Source organism: Chaetodon auriga, chromosome 10 (assembly GCF_051107435.1).
Source record: "Chaetodon auriga isolate fChaAug3 chromosome 10, fChaAug3.hap1, whole genome shotgun sequence".
NCBI classification, from domain to species: Eukaryota; Metazoa; Chordata; class Actinopteri; order Chaetodontiformes; family Chaetodontidae; genus Chaetodon; species Chaetodon auriga.
Genome location: NC_135083.1, coordinates 14,515,532 through 14,533,255, shown reverse-complemented (window position 1 = coordinate 14,533,255; position 17,724 = coordinate 14,515,532). Strand labels below are relative to the sequence as shown.

Below are 17,724 nucleotides of genomic sequence, written 5' to 3'. Positions count from 1 at the left end.
GAACAATGAACTCTTTTGAAGCGGATTCTTTAATCATAAAGTCAGATGTGCAGTAACCTTTAACCACAGTCTTAAGAAGTATTAGTGACTTACATGATACAGATTAGAATGGTTCATTTAATTATTTTCATGGTGCTGTATCTCATACTTTATTCCATAGCTGTTATCAAACATAGTGCCTCCATACTATTGAGTGAGGGTTACAGATTTTGATAGTGAAAGAGCAAGGGGTCATTTTGACAGGTCTACCACACGTTGAGGCCACAACTAGTGAAGGTTCATAGAGGTGATATTTTCCTGTGTATACCTGGAGGCCCAATCTCTACATTTTTAAGAACGTTAGAGGGCAAATGAAACCGTGAAAATCAGGAACTTCTCCTTTTAAAATAACGTTACTGAGAACAATTCTGTTCAATTCATTGAATACATAAAGTATACATGTTCTTTATTATAAAGGTAGTGGTAAATATACCTCACATTACATAAGTAACAAAAGTAAGTTCAATTGTCTAACAAATAATAAAATGTAGGGAAAGGAAAAAAGACTAAGAAAAACCTTCAGGGTCCACTAAGCAACTGGAGTGAATTTGAAATGTCTAAATAATCTAATTAGCTTTTGGCAATTCGCAATTTTTGAGCATTACTTTTTTAATAGTAGTCAAATACGTTTTGAAATCAGTATCTTTAAAATATGAAAGGAGGGTAATCTTTTAAGCCATATTATTTTAGGATTAGTATTTTGCTATGATATGAATCAAATTAATTATGTAAGTTTCATCTGCTGTGAAATTCTGATTGTTAAAAATTAGCATTATATCAGTGTTTGTTAATATAATATATATTTTTAGAAAGTTCTGAAAGATTCTTGCGTTGAAAGCCACCCAAAAGAAGCTGCATGATGTGTGAACACATCTGGGCTCCTCACGTCTGGCTGCGACAACTGCGTCGATTCTCGCGATGACTCGACGTCAAGGGGAGTGTCAAATTCCAAGAGAGAGGAGAGGAGAGGGGAGCCAGAGAGAGGGGCGCAAGGGTGAGTTTGTAAACACTTTATTACCCTTTAAAGTCACCATAGATATGTCGACTGCACGAAACTATGACAAAGTAGCGCTCGTCGCGCCAGTTTCCAGTGTTTGTTGTTGTTAACACGGTCCGTCTGTCTGATTGTCAGAACTGTTGTGGCAGCTACAACGTTTCATTCGGACTCACTGTCTCGCTTTGCACTCAAGTGTCCGCTAACCAAGTGACTGCTAGCTCTTTTCTGCTTTTGTGCTTTTGACTGTTCCGAACGCCTCTAAAACACGCCAGTTCACCCCGGATATAATTAAATTAGTGTTGGGGTGTGTTTGTTGTCACTGCTGAAGCTGGTAGTAGCGCTGTTATTACACAGTTTAAATGTGCGTTCGGCCTGTTGTTAACGCTAGCCACTCCAGCTAGCCATTAGTTTTTCGTGGATACAAAAAGTTGATTTCTGGTTTTTAACCAATAAGATTCAAGTAGCCGATGTTAGTGACAGGTCCCAAAGCTTCGCATGTATCAGATGCTGTTGACTGACGTGCTTGTAGCCAATTGCTGAAAAGAATAGGCGGTCTTGTTACGGGAAAAGGCAGGGCTAAGTATGCCCGAGCGTCGCCAGACCGTAATGAAGGCTAAAAAAGACAAACTTTTTTTCAAGCCAGTCAGCGTTGTCTGGAAGAAGGAACTAAAGTGTGCAAGACTTTGAGATTTTAGTTTGACATTCACCTCTTTTACTTGCCTGAAAGCCCACGAAAAGTATTTGCCTACAAGTTTTTTGGCGGTAGAATGTGCTGCAATGTTAATCTGGGTCTGCATGAAGAGTCTGTGAAGAACTCAAGTCTCAAGTAATAATGATATCCATAGTATTGCAATTCGAGCTTTTGAACGCCCCAGGATTCGCATCTCCATGCATGTCAACACCTTCATTAGGAATGTAGGTCATGTTTTTGGCAGAGTTGTACCTCATTCCATCACATAGAGTTACACCAGAGAAAACTGCAGTCTGTTTTGCCAAATTAAACCTCTTAAATCTTAAACCACTCTGAGTAATTATATAAATTAGACTTAGACTTTATGCGACATTACTATTATTTGCTGCAACACGTTACACATATGATGAATAAATGTAATGTTTCAAAAATATGTGTTAAGGACGTATGCTTTTGCAACACTGACTCAAAAACAGTTTGGACACTGTGTAATACGTATATATATAATAAATATAACAGAATGCAGTCATTTGCAAGCAAGCTGTGTGTACCGACAACGTTTTTATAAAATGTTGCCTAGCTCATATAGTAATTGCCTTTATATAATTGTGTCTCACAAAGAGGTGAACCTCGCCCTGTCCTTGCTTGTGAACGACTGAGCCTTTCGTGGATGCCTCTTTCATACCCTATCATGATACTTTCACCTGTTACCAGTCAACCTGTTTACCTGTGGAATGTTCCAAACAGGTGTTTTTGGAGCATTCCACAACTTTCCCACTCTTTTGTTGCTCCTGTCCCAACTTGTTTGAAACATTTTGTTAGCATCAAATTCAGAATAAGTATATATTTACAAAAATCAATGAAGTTGAAGAGGTAAGATATTAAATATATTGTTGTTTTAATGTTTTCAATTGAGTATATGCCAAAAAGGATTACCAAATTGTGACATTGTCCCAACTTTTTTTGAATCAGGGCTGCATTTGTCTCTTTGACTGAGATCCATTTTATTATTGGTTTGTTAATTAAATATTTAATGTTATACAGCATTAAGCATAAACGCTTTAGAAAAATTGTTATCAGCAAATGACTGTGGAGGCTCCACTTTTGAGAATATAACCAAAACCTCACAGCAAGTGCTTATAAAAGTTGCCAACCACAAATGAAATTGGCACAGTGTTTCTGATTTAATTTTAGAAAACTGCCCTGGGTCTATCCTGTATTGTCCTGCATTGTGTGCTAGCTCTGCATGGATTTAGCTTTTAGGCCTTGTTAGTTATGCAGACATGGATATAGGATTTCATTTGTTCCATTTACCAGATCTCGGGTTGACTTTGCTTACATAAATACATATTGGCTCTTGCACGCACCCAGCTGCAGCCAAGAACTCACATTTACAAGGCCTCACCTGTGATCCAGCAAATAACCATGATCCTTCAATTGACCAATTGCTGACCATGTTTTTCTTTTTTTCTTTTGCTATTTCACCATTTCACTCTCTCCCTCCCCCTCCTGTACTTCTTTTTTTCTGTTTGTGGGGTCTCCCCTACCCTCTGGCAATTCAAGCCTCAGATTCCAGAGTCATGGCTGCAGCATGAGCTATTAATACAGTTTGTTTAGTCAGTTTCCTAGCAGGCTGCATCAAACACTGGATGGCTGTGGCTGATTATAGCTGGGACTCGTTCCCCTACACCTGCTGAGTCGGAGAAATCCAAGTTAACGGTGGGACTTTGGCAGCAGTTCAATGAGAGGGACAGGAATTAGGGCACTTTGAGTGCTTCCATGTCACCTTGGAAGAAAGGAGGTGAAAATAGGTGGACTTGATATCCATGCATGTAATGAATATCGGTGATGTGTATCAGGACTAATGTAAGTAGCAGACTTGATTTATTGTCTCTCACAGAGCTGAGGTCTGCATGAAGAAGAGCATTTGACAGCGTGCAGTAAAACTTAACACTCAACTCGTAAATTAGTTTATTATCATTCACAATCAAAGTAGTAAATTAACATTATCATGTCTTTCTGTGTACACTTGAATCTGGCAGATGATTACAGATGGTGCCGCTCTTTTTGAAGATGTCCTTCAGTATACAGTAGATTGTCTTACCACAAAGCCAAGCAACGGATGGTGAAGAAAAGACCGTAACCCATCTGTTTTAATCAGGTTAAGTTATTGGTTGGGGAAGCTTTGAAAACAAATGGTATTTTCCACCCCTGTCATCTCAAATTTGTGCTGGAAATCCCACATTTCATGTTGGTGCCAGCCAGCCAAGTTAATGTGAAGCATGTCTTTTGTAAGATATAAACTCTGAAATCTGTTCCCACTCCTCACGCCAGATGTGTCCATTTCCTCACATAGTCCACACCCTCGGTATAACGAGCTAGACGGAGTATCTCGTTTGCAGACACATCTCTGCCCAAATAGACTCAGCGGATTGGAAGCACTTTGTGAGGGTCCTGGCACTAACCTGTTGCCTTTCTCCAGAGCATGGGAGGTCTGCTTCATCAGCCCTTTGATATGCACAGAGAGGCACAGGGCTTTTGCTTGCAAACATGGTGCGGACCCCTTTCCTCATAAAGACATGTAGCTGAGAGACACAACGGTAAGGCCTGTTACAGGCCCGGCGTCATGGGAGAGCGTTGTATTCCAGTGCAAGGCTGCAGTAATCATGTGTTGGCTCAGGGGCAGCTGTCCTCAGCAGAGGGAGAGGAGGAGGGAGGAAAATATACTGACTTCAACACTGGGAAAACTTTCAGACATTTATGCCTCGCCAACATAATGAATAATCTGTCCCACTCAATAATGTTAGACTACATGCTCACTCCATGTAGTAGGTACAAACAGAGGTTAATGTGCTCAGTAACTCAGTAATATTGTGATACTTAAATGATAAACTCATGTTGCTCTGCAGTTTGAGGAATAGCTGTACATATTAAGTTAAATCCTCAGCAGATTTTTTTGTGGATGTGATTAAACAAGCTTTACAAACAAGTCAAAACAACACAGACATACAGAGGCTGTGATGCCATCCTCATAGTCACTAAGTAAAAGTTCAGGAGGTGGATTACAAAACACATCTAATGTACATTTTGAAGGGTTAGTATTAAATTATTAAAGTCTGACGCCATCCCTGCTAATGACTGGGTTTTGGTGAAACCTTGTTCAGTATTACAGTAGTCAGTGACTTTTGTTTATTGAAAGGTTTCTACTTGTATATACAGCGAGGTCCTTGATGCATGTCGGTGGTTGCTGTACTGTCAGTGGGACAGCGTTGTGTAATAGCTGCCAGACGTCACTTTGGGCCAGTTGGCAGCGCTAAAACATGTCCGTCGTCCATCGCCACACCTCCAATTCCCCAATTTCTATTCAATTGCCAAGTTATTTTTCTAAACTTCCCAGTTTGTCTTAGCGTGGAGTGATCTTCAGCTGTGCAGAACAGTGCAGGGTGGAGTGGTTTGGTGGAGCTGGGGATGGGGTTGACGCAGAGGGAGGGGCGTTTGTGAGGAGTTATTCTCTGTAGAGACAGCTGATAGAAGCAGTAAGCTTTGCACAGCGTTACTTTATGTCACTTCAGCTTCAGGCACAACAGAAGGAGAAACCAAACATAAGCATGTGCATATTTAACTCTTGACAACATTGTTACTCAGGAAGAGACAGACATAGTATTTGGTTTGTAATCCTGTGGAAGTGTTTCAGTGCATGCAAATGCCCGACAATGCTATCCTTATGTGCCTCTATTTTTAAAGCATTGCCAAATATTCATGCTTAGTTGGTAGCCCACCAACAATATCCTTCACATTATGCTATTACAGCATTGGGCTGGACCGTGCAAGTACAGAATCTGAGTACTGTAATTAATAGAGACAAACACATCAGAAATGTTACATGTATATGCTGATGTATTTAAATATAAGGATCAATACATTGATAATTTCAGAGGTAAACATGACAGTTTATTGTTGCACAGATTTTAGCTCACACTGCTCAGGCCTATTATAGCAGTGTTAATTTAATAGATAATAGATGTATAATTTTCACTGTAATTCATCTTGGCAGCCAGATGTCGAATGTAGATGTGTGAGATACATCAGCATGGTAATTATGGAATGATATAACTCGAAGTTAGAATATAATGATAATATTTTAAAGGTTGTCTCTTTGACTTAAGCTGCAGTGAAGTGGTACAGTTGTTGTGCTCTTTGTCAGTATAGAATATCGCCCATCAGTCACTTGTTTTGCCATTCAGAAGAACCAAGTATGTTGGAGTTGATCAGCACAACAAAGTGAGGCACAGTATAGGGTCGCTGTATTGTCATTTTGCCCTTTTCAAAATATTAGTGCTGTGGATTCACATGACAGTTCTCAGACTGGATGGACGTGAGTGAAACAGAGATTGTGTGCAGAGTGAAACAGCTGAGTGAGGGAGAGGCTGAATGAGGGGTGCAAGAAGGCAAAAGGTTGGGAGGTGCTTGAGAGGTGAGGAGAGGGAGTGTTAATGGGAGAAGGAGGGATTGAAGTGAGGGAAAACGAGACAGAAGGAAAGGGGGAGTCGTCTTTGTGTAAACGGTAGCTGTCGTTCTCTTTTGTAAGCGGCTCCTCATTGGCCAGCCAGAATCCCCCCTGTGTGAAGGAAGTATCACCAGGGAAACTTCGTCTCGCTGCCTCTGTGCATGTTTTCCTCCTTGCCAGGGTTATTTTTAAATAGCATTCGGCTTCCTGCTCAGACTGAAGACTACAAGCCACAGCATCCCTGTTTTGTTGTTTTCAGGATTTGCCAGTTCACAAATCAAGAAAAAGCCGCAGCAATGTTCTCCTCTTCTCCTCTCCCACAGTTACATTGCAAGCTCTTTGCAAAAATGGGGGACGACCGACCTTTTGTGTGCAATGCTCCTGGCTGTGGACAGGTAAGTCTTCTCTCTCCTTGTCCTGGGTTTCAGGTGTGTCTGTGTGTGTGCTGTGGGGTATTTTTGCCCCTGTGTAAGTACTATCCAGCCATTGACTCTAACTACTCACGAATGAATGTATTTACTGCTAAAAGGAAATGAATTGAAAGCACTGTTGTACTTGAAAAGACTTGATTTGAGTAGAATAAAGCTTCATGTTTGTAATGAAAGACCTTGATAAACCTGTAAAGACGTCTGGTCTGCCGTCACACTTGGCCTCATTGCCAGAGTAAGATAAGTGGCTGTGATTTTTGCAGCATCCTGAATGATCACCACACAGATAGCATTCTAGCTAGCATGCTGTCTTGTGAGACAATGCTGTCTCCTTCGGGAGTGACTCACTGGAAGCTCCAGTGAGTAATCAGAGCACAGTTATTGTTTCAACCTGTCACTGTTGACTTCTAGCGCCTGCAGACACAGGTTTGAGCCACGGCAGTGACTCAGCTGAGCGCACTCACATGTCAGTAACGTGGTGTGTTGTCGGGGCTTGGCCTGATATCACAGCAAATTAAAAGAAGTGTGTTCTAGGATTTGTGATTATTCAACACAGGAAATATCATGTCTGATGTTGTGCTCAATTAGCTGTCTGATGCTGTGCAAGCGATGGCTTTTCTCTCCTGGCGGCTGGAGGAAGAAAGTGTTTACGTGGTTAGGAAACATTTGTGATTCATAAGCCTTCTTGCGCTCTCTGATCAGAAGCGATCTGTTGTACATGGGGGTTGCGGTTCAAACAACAGGCATGTAAAGCAGTTTAACATGCATCTGTTGGATAAATAAATGATGATTTGTTTGACTGTTGTCTTCTCAGAACATTATGGGCACCCAGGGACCCCTTCCCTGCACATTTTAACTTTGCTTTGACATGTTTCTGTGATGTAAATACTCTGCATATTTCATTTGTAGATATAATTATTCATTTAGTCGGCACTTAAAGCAACAGAATCACGTGGAAGCTTTTCAAGGCAAAGTGACGTTGACGACAGTGCGGGTCTAAAGCTGTACATTTTAGCTTCTTTTAGCTCTGTTTTGGTTTCTGCCTGAAGAATGTATCTGGCTTCGTAGTGCGAAGTGTTCCAGCTCCACTATGTTCATGAGCTAGCATTCCTCACTAAGTTTGTGTGTCTGCAGTTTGGTGCTGGACGGGTAGCGCACAGATTTTTTTCACTGAAACAAGCATGCTACAGCTGGAATACGGGTTGACGAGAGCAGAGGAACTGAACCAAAACAGTGAAAGGCACAAGATGTCTGCAGAGCTCAGGCAAACTGCAAAGGAGGATGATAGTCCACTTTAGATTTGTCACTACGAGCAACCCCTTTCACATTACGTACAGTCTGTAGGTAATGTAAAAATATTGTTATTATCGATAAACAAGAAGAAGATCTAAATGATGGGGAACATCCTTTATGTTACAAGTGCCTTATGTCCATATGACGTTTTGCTGCTACTCTTTACAAGCAACAGTTGTCTACCAGGAAAGTCTGAATCATGCCCATAATAGCACAAGGATGATTGACTCCTGGCTTTGCGCAGGGTTTTCCTTTTACCAAGTTAACAACAACAACAACAGCCCCCGACATTATGATGTCCAGTATTTACTGTGTGGGGAGGGGTAATCCTAGCTGCCAGTATCTCATACAGGGAGATTAGTCGGAGATAGTTTCCTACGCAAGACCCAGCCGCCTTGTTCAGAGGAAAGAGACAAATCAGACATGCAGTTGTATTGGTGATGCTGCCTGGTAGGGCTAAAAATAAGCCCCCTGACACTTGACTGTGTTTCCACTTCACTCTCTCACGACTGAACTCGCAACTGCATCGCAGTGCCCCAAAATAGGCTGCAGCGAATGGTGAATAGGCTGGTGCCAGAGCCAAGATTATTCCTCCTCCGCCTCTGACTGATTCACCTCACCACTTCTCCAAAGAAGAAGTGCCGTGTCTCAGACGACGGCTGCTGGTTCTCTCTTCTAAAGGTCTCATTTGCCCAAGTGCCAGACCTGCCTGTAGCTTCCACTGTGGATACCTGATGGGAAATAGAGAACATGAGCTGTGCTGAGACACAGGTTACGGCATCCACATGTTTAACATACTGCTCTTTTTAAAAAAGACGTTACTCTTGAGAAACAGCATTTGTTTTGGTTTGTCAGCTCGCTTAGTTTTGGTCTTTATCTGTGCCAGTTGACATTTTCAGTCATTACTTAATCCCATACATTTCTATGCTGTTAAAATCCTTTCAGCTGTCATCCATACAATCCCCTTTTCCTTGTCTAGATGCAATCCTGCTTCCAGAAAAGTTGAGATGCTGTGTAAAACACAAATTAAACAGAATGTGATCATTTACTAATCCTTTTTGTCATATGCTCAGTTGGAAACAGTACAAAAACAGTATATTTAATGTTTAACCTCATCAACTTCATTGATTTTTGCAAGCATATACTTATTCTGAACTGTTTTGGAATCAGGCTTGTAATTGTAGTTTGTGGCGAGATATTTGAGCTCATGTCCTGCGGCTATAATTGGCCCATACAGGGCTTTTGAGACACGAGGAATTGTACACCGCAGATACAGTTTTCTTTATGGTGTGTCACGTAATGTGTACAGTATACGCTGCATGTGTTGTCCAAGAGATCATCTGTCCGTGATTATTGCAATATGATATCTGGGTTAAGGTACTATAGGTCACCAGGACAAATAGACAGTTACCTGTAGGCTCCTTCATATAATGTACTTATCCTTTCCTCTTTCTTCTTCCAGAGGTTTACCAATGAGGACCACTTGGCTGTACATAAACACAAGCATGAGATGACACTGAAATTTGGACCAGCCAGGACAGACTCTGTCATTATTGCAGGTACTGTTTGTCTATGTGACAAACGCACAGCTTTTCTCCTCGTTTGTCAGAAATCCTCTCCCAGCATTCAGATGCAGGCTGTTAAACATACCTCACCGTCAGCGCGTTCCAACGCTATTAGTAGAATCTCAAGAAAAGCAGTTCCAAAGACACATTAATGACACGGGTTTCTATATTCAGTGCGAAGTGTGAATTCAGTGCGAAAGCGTTACTTTGAATAGTTATCTCTGTTCATTCCCCTTTGCCAGACCAGACACCTACTCCCACCCGCTTCCTAAAGAACTGCGAGGAGGTTGGTCTGTTCAACGAGCTGGCCAGCTCCTTCGAACAAGATGAGGATGACAAGAAAGCAAAGAACTCTGTAAGATTTTGTCAGTATTTTTGTGTGTGTGTGTGTGTGTGTGTGTGTGTGTGTGTGTGTGTGTGTGTGCGCGCCTGCCTTTGCGTACGTATTATGTACAGAAGCAAATGGAATTTGTGCAAAGACTCCCATGGTGATAAATGACTTTTACTTCCTTATTTCTTACCTCAAGTGTTGTTGTACCCAGAGATTACTGTTTGCAGAAAGTCCTGCGTTGTGCACATTGTCCATGTGTCATTATAGTTTAAACTATTGCACTAGCTTGTTAACAGCTTGTTTTGCCCTTCAGATAGTGTTTCGGAAACTAATGCTGTGGTTGTTTGGTTTGTGTGATAAATACCATAAATACTCACTTCCTTTTTTAGTGTACTGTAGTCTATGTTCCTTATATTTGATAGGTAGTATAAACTCATCTCTGTCCTTCTCAGCTTCCTGCACCCAACTCTGTGGCTTTGGACATGAGCCTGCAGACGACATCAGATGTAAAGGTGAAAAAAGAGGCACCTGTAGATATCGACTCCTCGCCACCAGACAGCCCTGAATCTATCTCTGGAAGGTCAGACAACAGCAGTGGACCTCTGGCTAAAGGAAAGGTAGGACTGGAATGGGAGGAGGGGGGATTGCATGAGTGCATGGAGAAGAGGCGATGATGTAGAAGGAGTATGGGTCATGATGCATGCCATTATGACTTTCAGTATTACATGAATGCACCTTGAGGAAGTGAATAATGTTATCTTGTTCTTAGAGATGTGACGCCCGACGTGTTGAAACCACAGCTACTTCATGTTGAATAACTGAAAGCTGTTTTACGTAACTTACCTCACCACTATTCTCCCAGGACACACCACCCAGAAGTTCAGCCCCCACCCCGACAATTGTGCGTCCAGGCTCCCTCCCACTACACTTGGGCTTTGATGCCCTGCAGCCCACCATGCCGTCACCCACCTCTGTCATCACCCAGGCACCACCTTCCAATCGCACTCTAGGGTGAGTAAAGTTCAGTGTCCTTCTACTGATGAACCGCTTTAGCCTAGATTTGCCTCCTAAAAATGCCCTTAAGTAGCTTCAAAGCTCCTTAAAACACACATTTTCCACATGTGATGTTACAGTATCACAATATGATCACATATTCTGTGTCTCCTGGTTCCAACACTATGTTCAGCCGATATGATGCTTATGAGTGAACTTTTCAAACCTAAGATACCATCATGTTTTTTGTGGCTACACAAAATGAAATATTTTACTTGTTTTGTACATCTTTTTAACATTTCCCCATCATTAAACTATGTTATATCTCCAAAAACATTGTTTTTGACTGAAATCTAACCTAAATTTCTGTGGGTTTGAGCAGTTTCTGTATGCACAGCTTGAGTCAGCAATGATGGATGGAAGCATGCATTTTGTGGGGATTGAAGTGGGTATTTTTTTCCTAAATGGTCACAGTTGCTGCAAGACTTGATTCCAAAAAAGTTGGGATGCTGTGTAAAACGTAAATAAAACCAGAATGCAATCATTTGCAAATGAACTGTGTTAACCAACAGTGGTTTTACGAAGTGTTCCTGAGCCCTTGTAGTAATCTCTTTAATACAATCATGTGTTCACAAAGTGGTGAACCTCGCTCCATCCTCGCTTGTAAATGACCGAGTCTTTCCACGATGCCCCTTTCATACCCAATCATGATACTATCACCTGTTACCAATGAACCTGTTAACCTGTGGAATGTTCCAAACAGGTGTTTTTGGAGCATTTCACAAATTTCCCAGTCTTTTATTTGGAAGGTGTTGCTGCCATCAAATTCAGAATAAGCATATATTTACAAAAATCTATTAAATTAATGAGGTAAAACATTAAATATATTCTCTTTGTACTCTCAGAATATGCCAAAAAGAATTGTCAAATTATCACATTCTGTTTTATTTATGTTTTACACAGCAGTTTTTTGGAATCAGGATTGTATGTTACAGAAACTTTACACAAACGTTACTGAACCTCCTGTTCCTGTGTGCCTCCATTGTCTGTCTGTCTAGTTCGCCAACCAGCCACTACCCCATGATGATGCTTCCCTCTGGTCAGGCAGTGCCTGTGCTCCCTGGTCCTGTGCAGATGCCCTCTGTCATTAATGTAAGGCCGGCTAACAGTCTGAATCCAATTTACAGCTAAGAATTTTGTTCAAGTTGTTAATACAAGTGTGTTTGTGTGTCTTACCTGGTCTCCAGCTGGCCCGACCCATGTGCATGGTACCCAACATTCCTGGGATCCCCGGTCCTCCTCTGGGAGGTAGCAGCAGCGGCTCTAACTCCCCCTCTGGCTACAGCATTCATTCAGAGGCCAAGATGGTCAGCACTAGATTAGCTCTCTATTTTTGTCTCTATCGGTTCCTTTTGTCTCCATCTTCACCCTCCAGCCTTCCTCTGCACTGGCTTAGTTTGTTCATCATATGACTTTTTACTGCAGTTACTTGTTTATTTAACCCTTGCACCACAAGAACACAGTTTGTACTGCATTTATGATACTGCGAAGTACACACAGAGCTCTATATAAGGATCTGATGCTTTAACTGTATTTTAGATGAAACTGAGTTAGATTGGTCTTTGTTTATAGTATTGCAACATACCCAAATTATCCTCTTCAGTAGAGTATTTACACAGACTGTTTGCCCACTTCAGTCACAAGTGGAAGATCATTGGTGTAAATGAAGACAAAGGGTGTTCTGTTGTTGAGCAGAATGTTTTTTGGGCACAGTCTAACCAAATGGGTATGAGTTACATCATTCACTACTCTCAACTGTATATAATAAACAGCCTACATCATCATCATCATCATCAGCAGCAGCAGCAGCAGCAGCAGCAGCTACGAGACCTCCAGAGCTGAATACAGTTCAAAAAGTTTGAGACAGACATGAATGTGCTGCTGAAAATGAGCTGGAACTGTGTGACAGTATCAGGTCAGCAGGGGCAAAAACGTCTGCAGAATTAGAGCGCCTTTTAAAATTCATGCCTCAGAGAATTCAAGCTTTTCCAGCACGACCTGGGGCTCATTTGATAATGATGTTAAAACGGTAGAGATGTAGCAGAAAACGGATGTATTGCATGTAAAATCTACACACTGAGCAGCCTGTCTGCGGCAGTAAACAGCAGCGTAAACATTTGTCGGCTTTCATCTGACCGACAGCTTGTGTTAGGCTGCATTGAAGATTGGTGACTGAAGTTTAGGCCAAGTTGTTGTTGCTGATTGTACAGATGAGTTGATGGGTTAACATGGAGTCAGCTTAGTACAGTCTCTATGGATCGGACTTACTCAATGCTTTAGGCTGATGTTTGTCATATCATTGTTGTCCTACAGCGTCTGAAGGCTGCGCTGTCCCAGCAGAGCCCGTCAGGAAACGCTGTGGGGCTCATGGCCATGGGCAGCAGCCCCATGGTACCTCAGAGGGCAGAGCAGAGCCAGCTGCTTGTCCAACAGCCAGATGCTCCATCACCTGCACAACCTCAGGTACACTGTGTTGTCTATAGTTGAGGACCTGACTGGAGCAGTGTCACTTAAATCTGGAAAGTCTATGAAATGACCAAAAAAGTAATGAGCTGAAGTATGTTTAACACATGACGTATCACCTGTTTCAGTTACAGAAAATTGGGGCTGTACTTCTTGTAGTGAGATGACTATAATGTGCGCTGACTGAAATAATGAAACTGTGACTCAAACTTCCCTTTTCTCTCTCGTCATTCTTCTGCTCCCCTCCCATCCCCTGTCTGTTTCCTCCTCACCCGTTCCTCTGCTCTCCCTCTAGGTATCTCCAGCACAGCCTACAGGTGGGCGTCGGCGGCGGACGGTAGATGATGACCCAGATGAGCGAAGGCAGCGCTTCCTCGAGAGGAATCGGGCAGCGGCATCGCGCTGCAGACAGAAACGCAAACTGTGGGTCAGCTCCTTAGAGAAGAAGGCTGAGGAGCTCTGCACCCTGAACGTCTCACTGTCGGTGAGTGGGCTCGGAGGGGGTGGGCAGGGATGGAACGTGGTCTGTGGGAGGCCTGTGTTCATGTGAGGGTAGTCACACTGACTGCGCCCGGTTGACAGACTTTCAAGTAGTTATGGAAGTTTGTGAGGTGTTTTCCAGATGAGCAGTTTCAGGGGTGAGGTTACAGAACTTGTAACCACAGAACTCGTTATAACTTGTTTCACATCTTAATTGTGTTTTTAGGTAATTTTTGCACCATATGACCACTTTTCCACTGCCAGCCGTACTGTAGTGGCAACCACACTGTTCCCCCTTTGGAGCATTTCTGAGCTGAAAATCATAAAGTAAATGTATTTGGAAGGTCCCCCTGTTTTGAGTGCACTGTATGAATGATGTGAGGTTCTCTCTGAATTATTGAAAAGTGTTTAATGTCCTCATTTTGTGATCCCTCAGAACGAAGTGTCTCTGTTGCGGAATGAGGTGGCTCATTTGAAGCAGCTGCTGCTGGCCCACAAGGACTGTCCTGTGACCACCCTACAGAAGAAAACAGCCTACTTAGGTGAACATTTTATAATTCTCCCATGTTACTCGCCTCTTGTATTCATTTTGTCTTTCATAATCATTCGGGACAGACATTGAGACACTGTTAAAACAACTGCTAAACACTAAAGAGAACATTGTAGCCTTTCAGTGAGGCTGCTTTGGAGTGTATTGGAGGTTAAAAGTGAAATGCTTTTGTCAGAGCAGGTATAAGTCTGTATTTCTGTCACTTTTTCTCTGTGTAGCAGCAGAAGAGAGCATGAAAGACGCCTCAGAGCCCACAGGTTCTCCTGCCCCGGTGATTCAGCACAGCTCTTTGGCGCCCAGCCCCTCTGCGGGCCAGAACGGCCTGAGCTCAAGGGCAGCAGCTGAGGCCATGGCTATGTCTGTGCTGGCAGGGATGGGCCAGCAGCAGAGGGCTGAGAGTGGACCCTCTCACATTATCATGGCTGCACAGTCTCAGTCTGCTGCCAGATGATGAGCAATGCCACCACAGCCCAGAATCGGCTCACACTCGCCACCCAGGAGCGAAAAAGAGCAGCGGACCCCCACTTCAACTTCCCCTATCTACAAGTCCAAATTTCTCATCTTCCTCTTCCCCCTCCGCCACGTTCCTCTGCTCTCTCTGACCCTCCTGTAGAGCCATCGTGCTGTGGCCTGGAGCTCAGCAGCAGCCTTCTGGGAATGGACTGAGACTTTTGAGAGAGCTTCCTGTTCACTTTGCCATAGACTACAGGGGCTGGACTCCAACCTCCCTCCTCGTTTCCCCTCTGTGCTTCCCCGCTCATCTCTCCCCACGACTCTTCACTGGACTGTAGGACTGCATTGCTCTGAGTGTACTGCCGTAACGAACCAGACATGTGCACAGTTTCTAACACGCAGGTGTTGCATAAACGTTCTCGATCAAATCCTATACCAAACAACACACAGGGCTTCACAGTGTTTTCAGCAGGGAATAGTGCCTTGTGCTCCTCGACTTTTTAGCCATGCACACGCCCACACATGCCATCACAGCACACATCCCTATACATCCTCAGCTCCAAAGATGCAGTCGTTGTCTAGACGTCAGTGACTCAGATCTCAAGTATTCACCCAGAACCTTTTGTAAATGGCTCAACCTCAAGGTGATCTCAACATGGACCCAAAAACCTTACCTCATTTACACCCCTTTATGAAACGATTGATTAGCTGTGTGTGTGATTGGCTCTGTGTGTATATATTTATGTACATCAGAACATCGCAGTTTGCCTACTCCTGATCTGATACGTTAATAGCTGGATTGTTAGCATGTGACTTTTTCAATTAGAGTGTTATGTTCTTGATACAGTATGTGCAGCTATATTTTTTTAATTAATTGGCAAATCCTCCCTGATTAGTCCGCAGAACCAAAATGACAGAGTGTTACCTTAAAATTCGTTTGTTTGAGCAATAGCTTTTTCTTACCTGAAGGGAATTGAACGCCCCGCTGCCTCCTTACTTCTCTCCTCTAAAACAGACAGTTTTTGCTTTTTATTGGGTTGTAAATAGATGCCTTTTCCATTTTACATGAAACTGTTCTCATGACTGTGTTTCTCTGTGTGGGCTCTGGACTTACTGTAACTGTTATTTTCACACTTCTCAGGATGGTTGCACATCCTTGCTGCTCGTTGGAAGTGCGATGAACCCCATAGTCTGTTTGCTCTTTACCAAACCTAAAGTAAGCCATAATGACAACAGATCAGATCTCTTAATCTCCAAAGACCACCTGGTACTTGTTCTCGGACAGGAAGCAAACAGCCTGACTGTTAGTTAGTGATTCAGAGATCATGGTGACACAATCTACAGTATATCACTGCTTGTTACTTGCACTTGCTTGTCACACACAGTCTCACACAATGTCTGGTATTTTTGCCTTAAGATCACGTTGGTGCCTCCGATATCCCCACTAAAATATATACGCAGATTTGCTCATGTGAAAAACAGTGGAGCCTTAGAAAAATCCATCTTTCATCAAATAAACACAACCAATGAGGAACAAAAGGTTGGTCACTGGTTCCTCAAAGCCTTTAAAACGAATGGTTAATTGAACCATTAGTCTCTTTTCAAAATAATACAACACTTGTCTGTCATCTGGTGGAGAGACACAGCAAAGACATCTTCACCGGTAAAACATGTGAGGGAGGAAGAAGTTAAGATGTCTTGTGACTTTCTGAATGACTCCAGCTTCTTTAGAAGTCCCACCGAGATATTTTACCAAGATATCAGTATATTTTTACACCTTAACAAGTAGTTTGCTTTTCTTGTTTTTCCCGGAAAATTCCCCCCCCTCTTTTGTCCAATGTGATCGTGTATTTGCAAGATGTGATATTTCAAAAACAAGATATCTGTCCAATAACACAAGGGCATGTCTTTATGCACTAAAATAATGCAAGTTTATTGTTGCTTTGTATTTCTGTTCATTTTACTTTTTTCGCAGCTCTCTTGGTCTTTTTCAGAGATATCAGATCCTTTTTTTTTTTAAATGGTATTTTCTCTTATCTGTACTGTTTAGATTAATGGGAATTTTCTCAGCGACTTTAACACCTTTCACCTTTGACTGAACCTCTTGTCCTACAGTCCCAATGGCGACCCTGGCATTTAGTTGTACTTCGGAGCCGGCGCTATATTTGGCCGGCAGTCCCTTATAGACGATTGTTCATATGAAATGAAAATTCAAACTATATTTAGCTTTCATGTTTTCATGTAATTCATGTCATTGGCACCTTCTCTGTTATTTCTTGTTTTCTTTTGTTGTGTGCTGTTTTCAGCGCGATACAACCTTTTGTCATAACGTTTCTGACTGTACTGATTAATATAGAGACTAATTTCTTTAACACACAGATTTTGCTTGTTTGTTTGTTCTCTCAACATAAAGATGCCATTAGTCCTTTTCCAAAAAGAGATTATATCCCATGTTATATCTTTCAAGATGAAAATTTGCGACGTCTTCTGACTGCCCTTGTCTAACTTATTTTTTTTTAATTGGTCGACTAACAATCGTCATTCTGGTCTTTGGCATGTTAATGTTACCTAGAACTGTTGTGAAAAGAGCAATTTGATGAAAAATGCAACAATGTGAAAGTTGCACATAGTATATTACTGGTTTTTCACACTCCCATTGTTGGACTGATGATTTCAAAAATTGTCCTTGTACTGTACATATCTGTACTATATGAATATATTTACTTTTCCATGCATGTCCAAGTGGAATACTATGAACACTTACAGTGCTGCAGTTTTAATTAAAGAAACTACATCTTAATGAACATTTAGAAAGTTTTTGTGTCACCTTTCATCTTAGAGGGAAATTTTCTGTAAATTTTTGGAGACTGGACA

At 42.1% G+C, this 17,724-nt stretch overlaps 1 protein-coding gene across 3 annotated transcripts; it reads left to right on the top strand.

Annotated features, from left to right (window-relative positions):
- The first annotated feature begins 957 nt into the window (after positions 1-957).
- On the top strand, positions 958-17,650 carry atf7a (activating transcription factor 7a). Of its 3 annotated transcripts, none has more exons than XM_076741805.1 (12): positions 958-1,041; positions 6,558-6,629; positions 9,418-9,514; positions 9,763-9,875; positions 10,304-10,468; positions 10,714-10,862; positions 11,903-11,996; positions 12,092-12,211; positions 13,218-13,367; positions 13,663-13,851; positions 14,284-14,389; positions 14,616-17,650. In XM_076741805.1, exons 1-12 carry the CDS (start codon positions 958-960, stop codon positions 14,846-14,848), a joined length of 1,572 nt encoding a protein of 523 aa, XP_076597920.1. In that variant the 3' UTR covers positions 14,849-17,650. The 3 variants fall into 3 exon arrangements, with proteins under 3 accessions (XP_076597920.1, XP_076597919.1, XP_076597918.1); XM_076741804.1 differs by having other exon boundaries at positions 986-1,033; XM_076741803.1 differs by lacking the exon at positions 958-1,041 and having other exon boundaries at positions 6,382-6,629.
- The last annotated feature ends 74 nt before the right edge of the window (positions 17,651-17,724 follow it).

Excerpts from the sequence above, each read along its gene's own strand:
- atf7a (XM_076741803.1), top strand. The coding sequence starts at position 6,396 with ATGTTTTCCTCCTTGCCAGGGTTATTTTTAAATAGCATTCGGCTTCCT. Across the intron at positions 6,630-9,417 it reads ATGCTCCTGGCTGTGGACAG|AGGTTTACCAATGAGGACCA; the intron begins GTAAGTCTTCTC and ends TTCTTCTTCCAG. Across the intron at positions 13,368-13,662 it reads CATCACCTGCACAACCTCAG|GTATCTCCAGCACAGCCTAC; the intron begins GTACACTGTGTT and ends CTCTCCCTCTAG.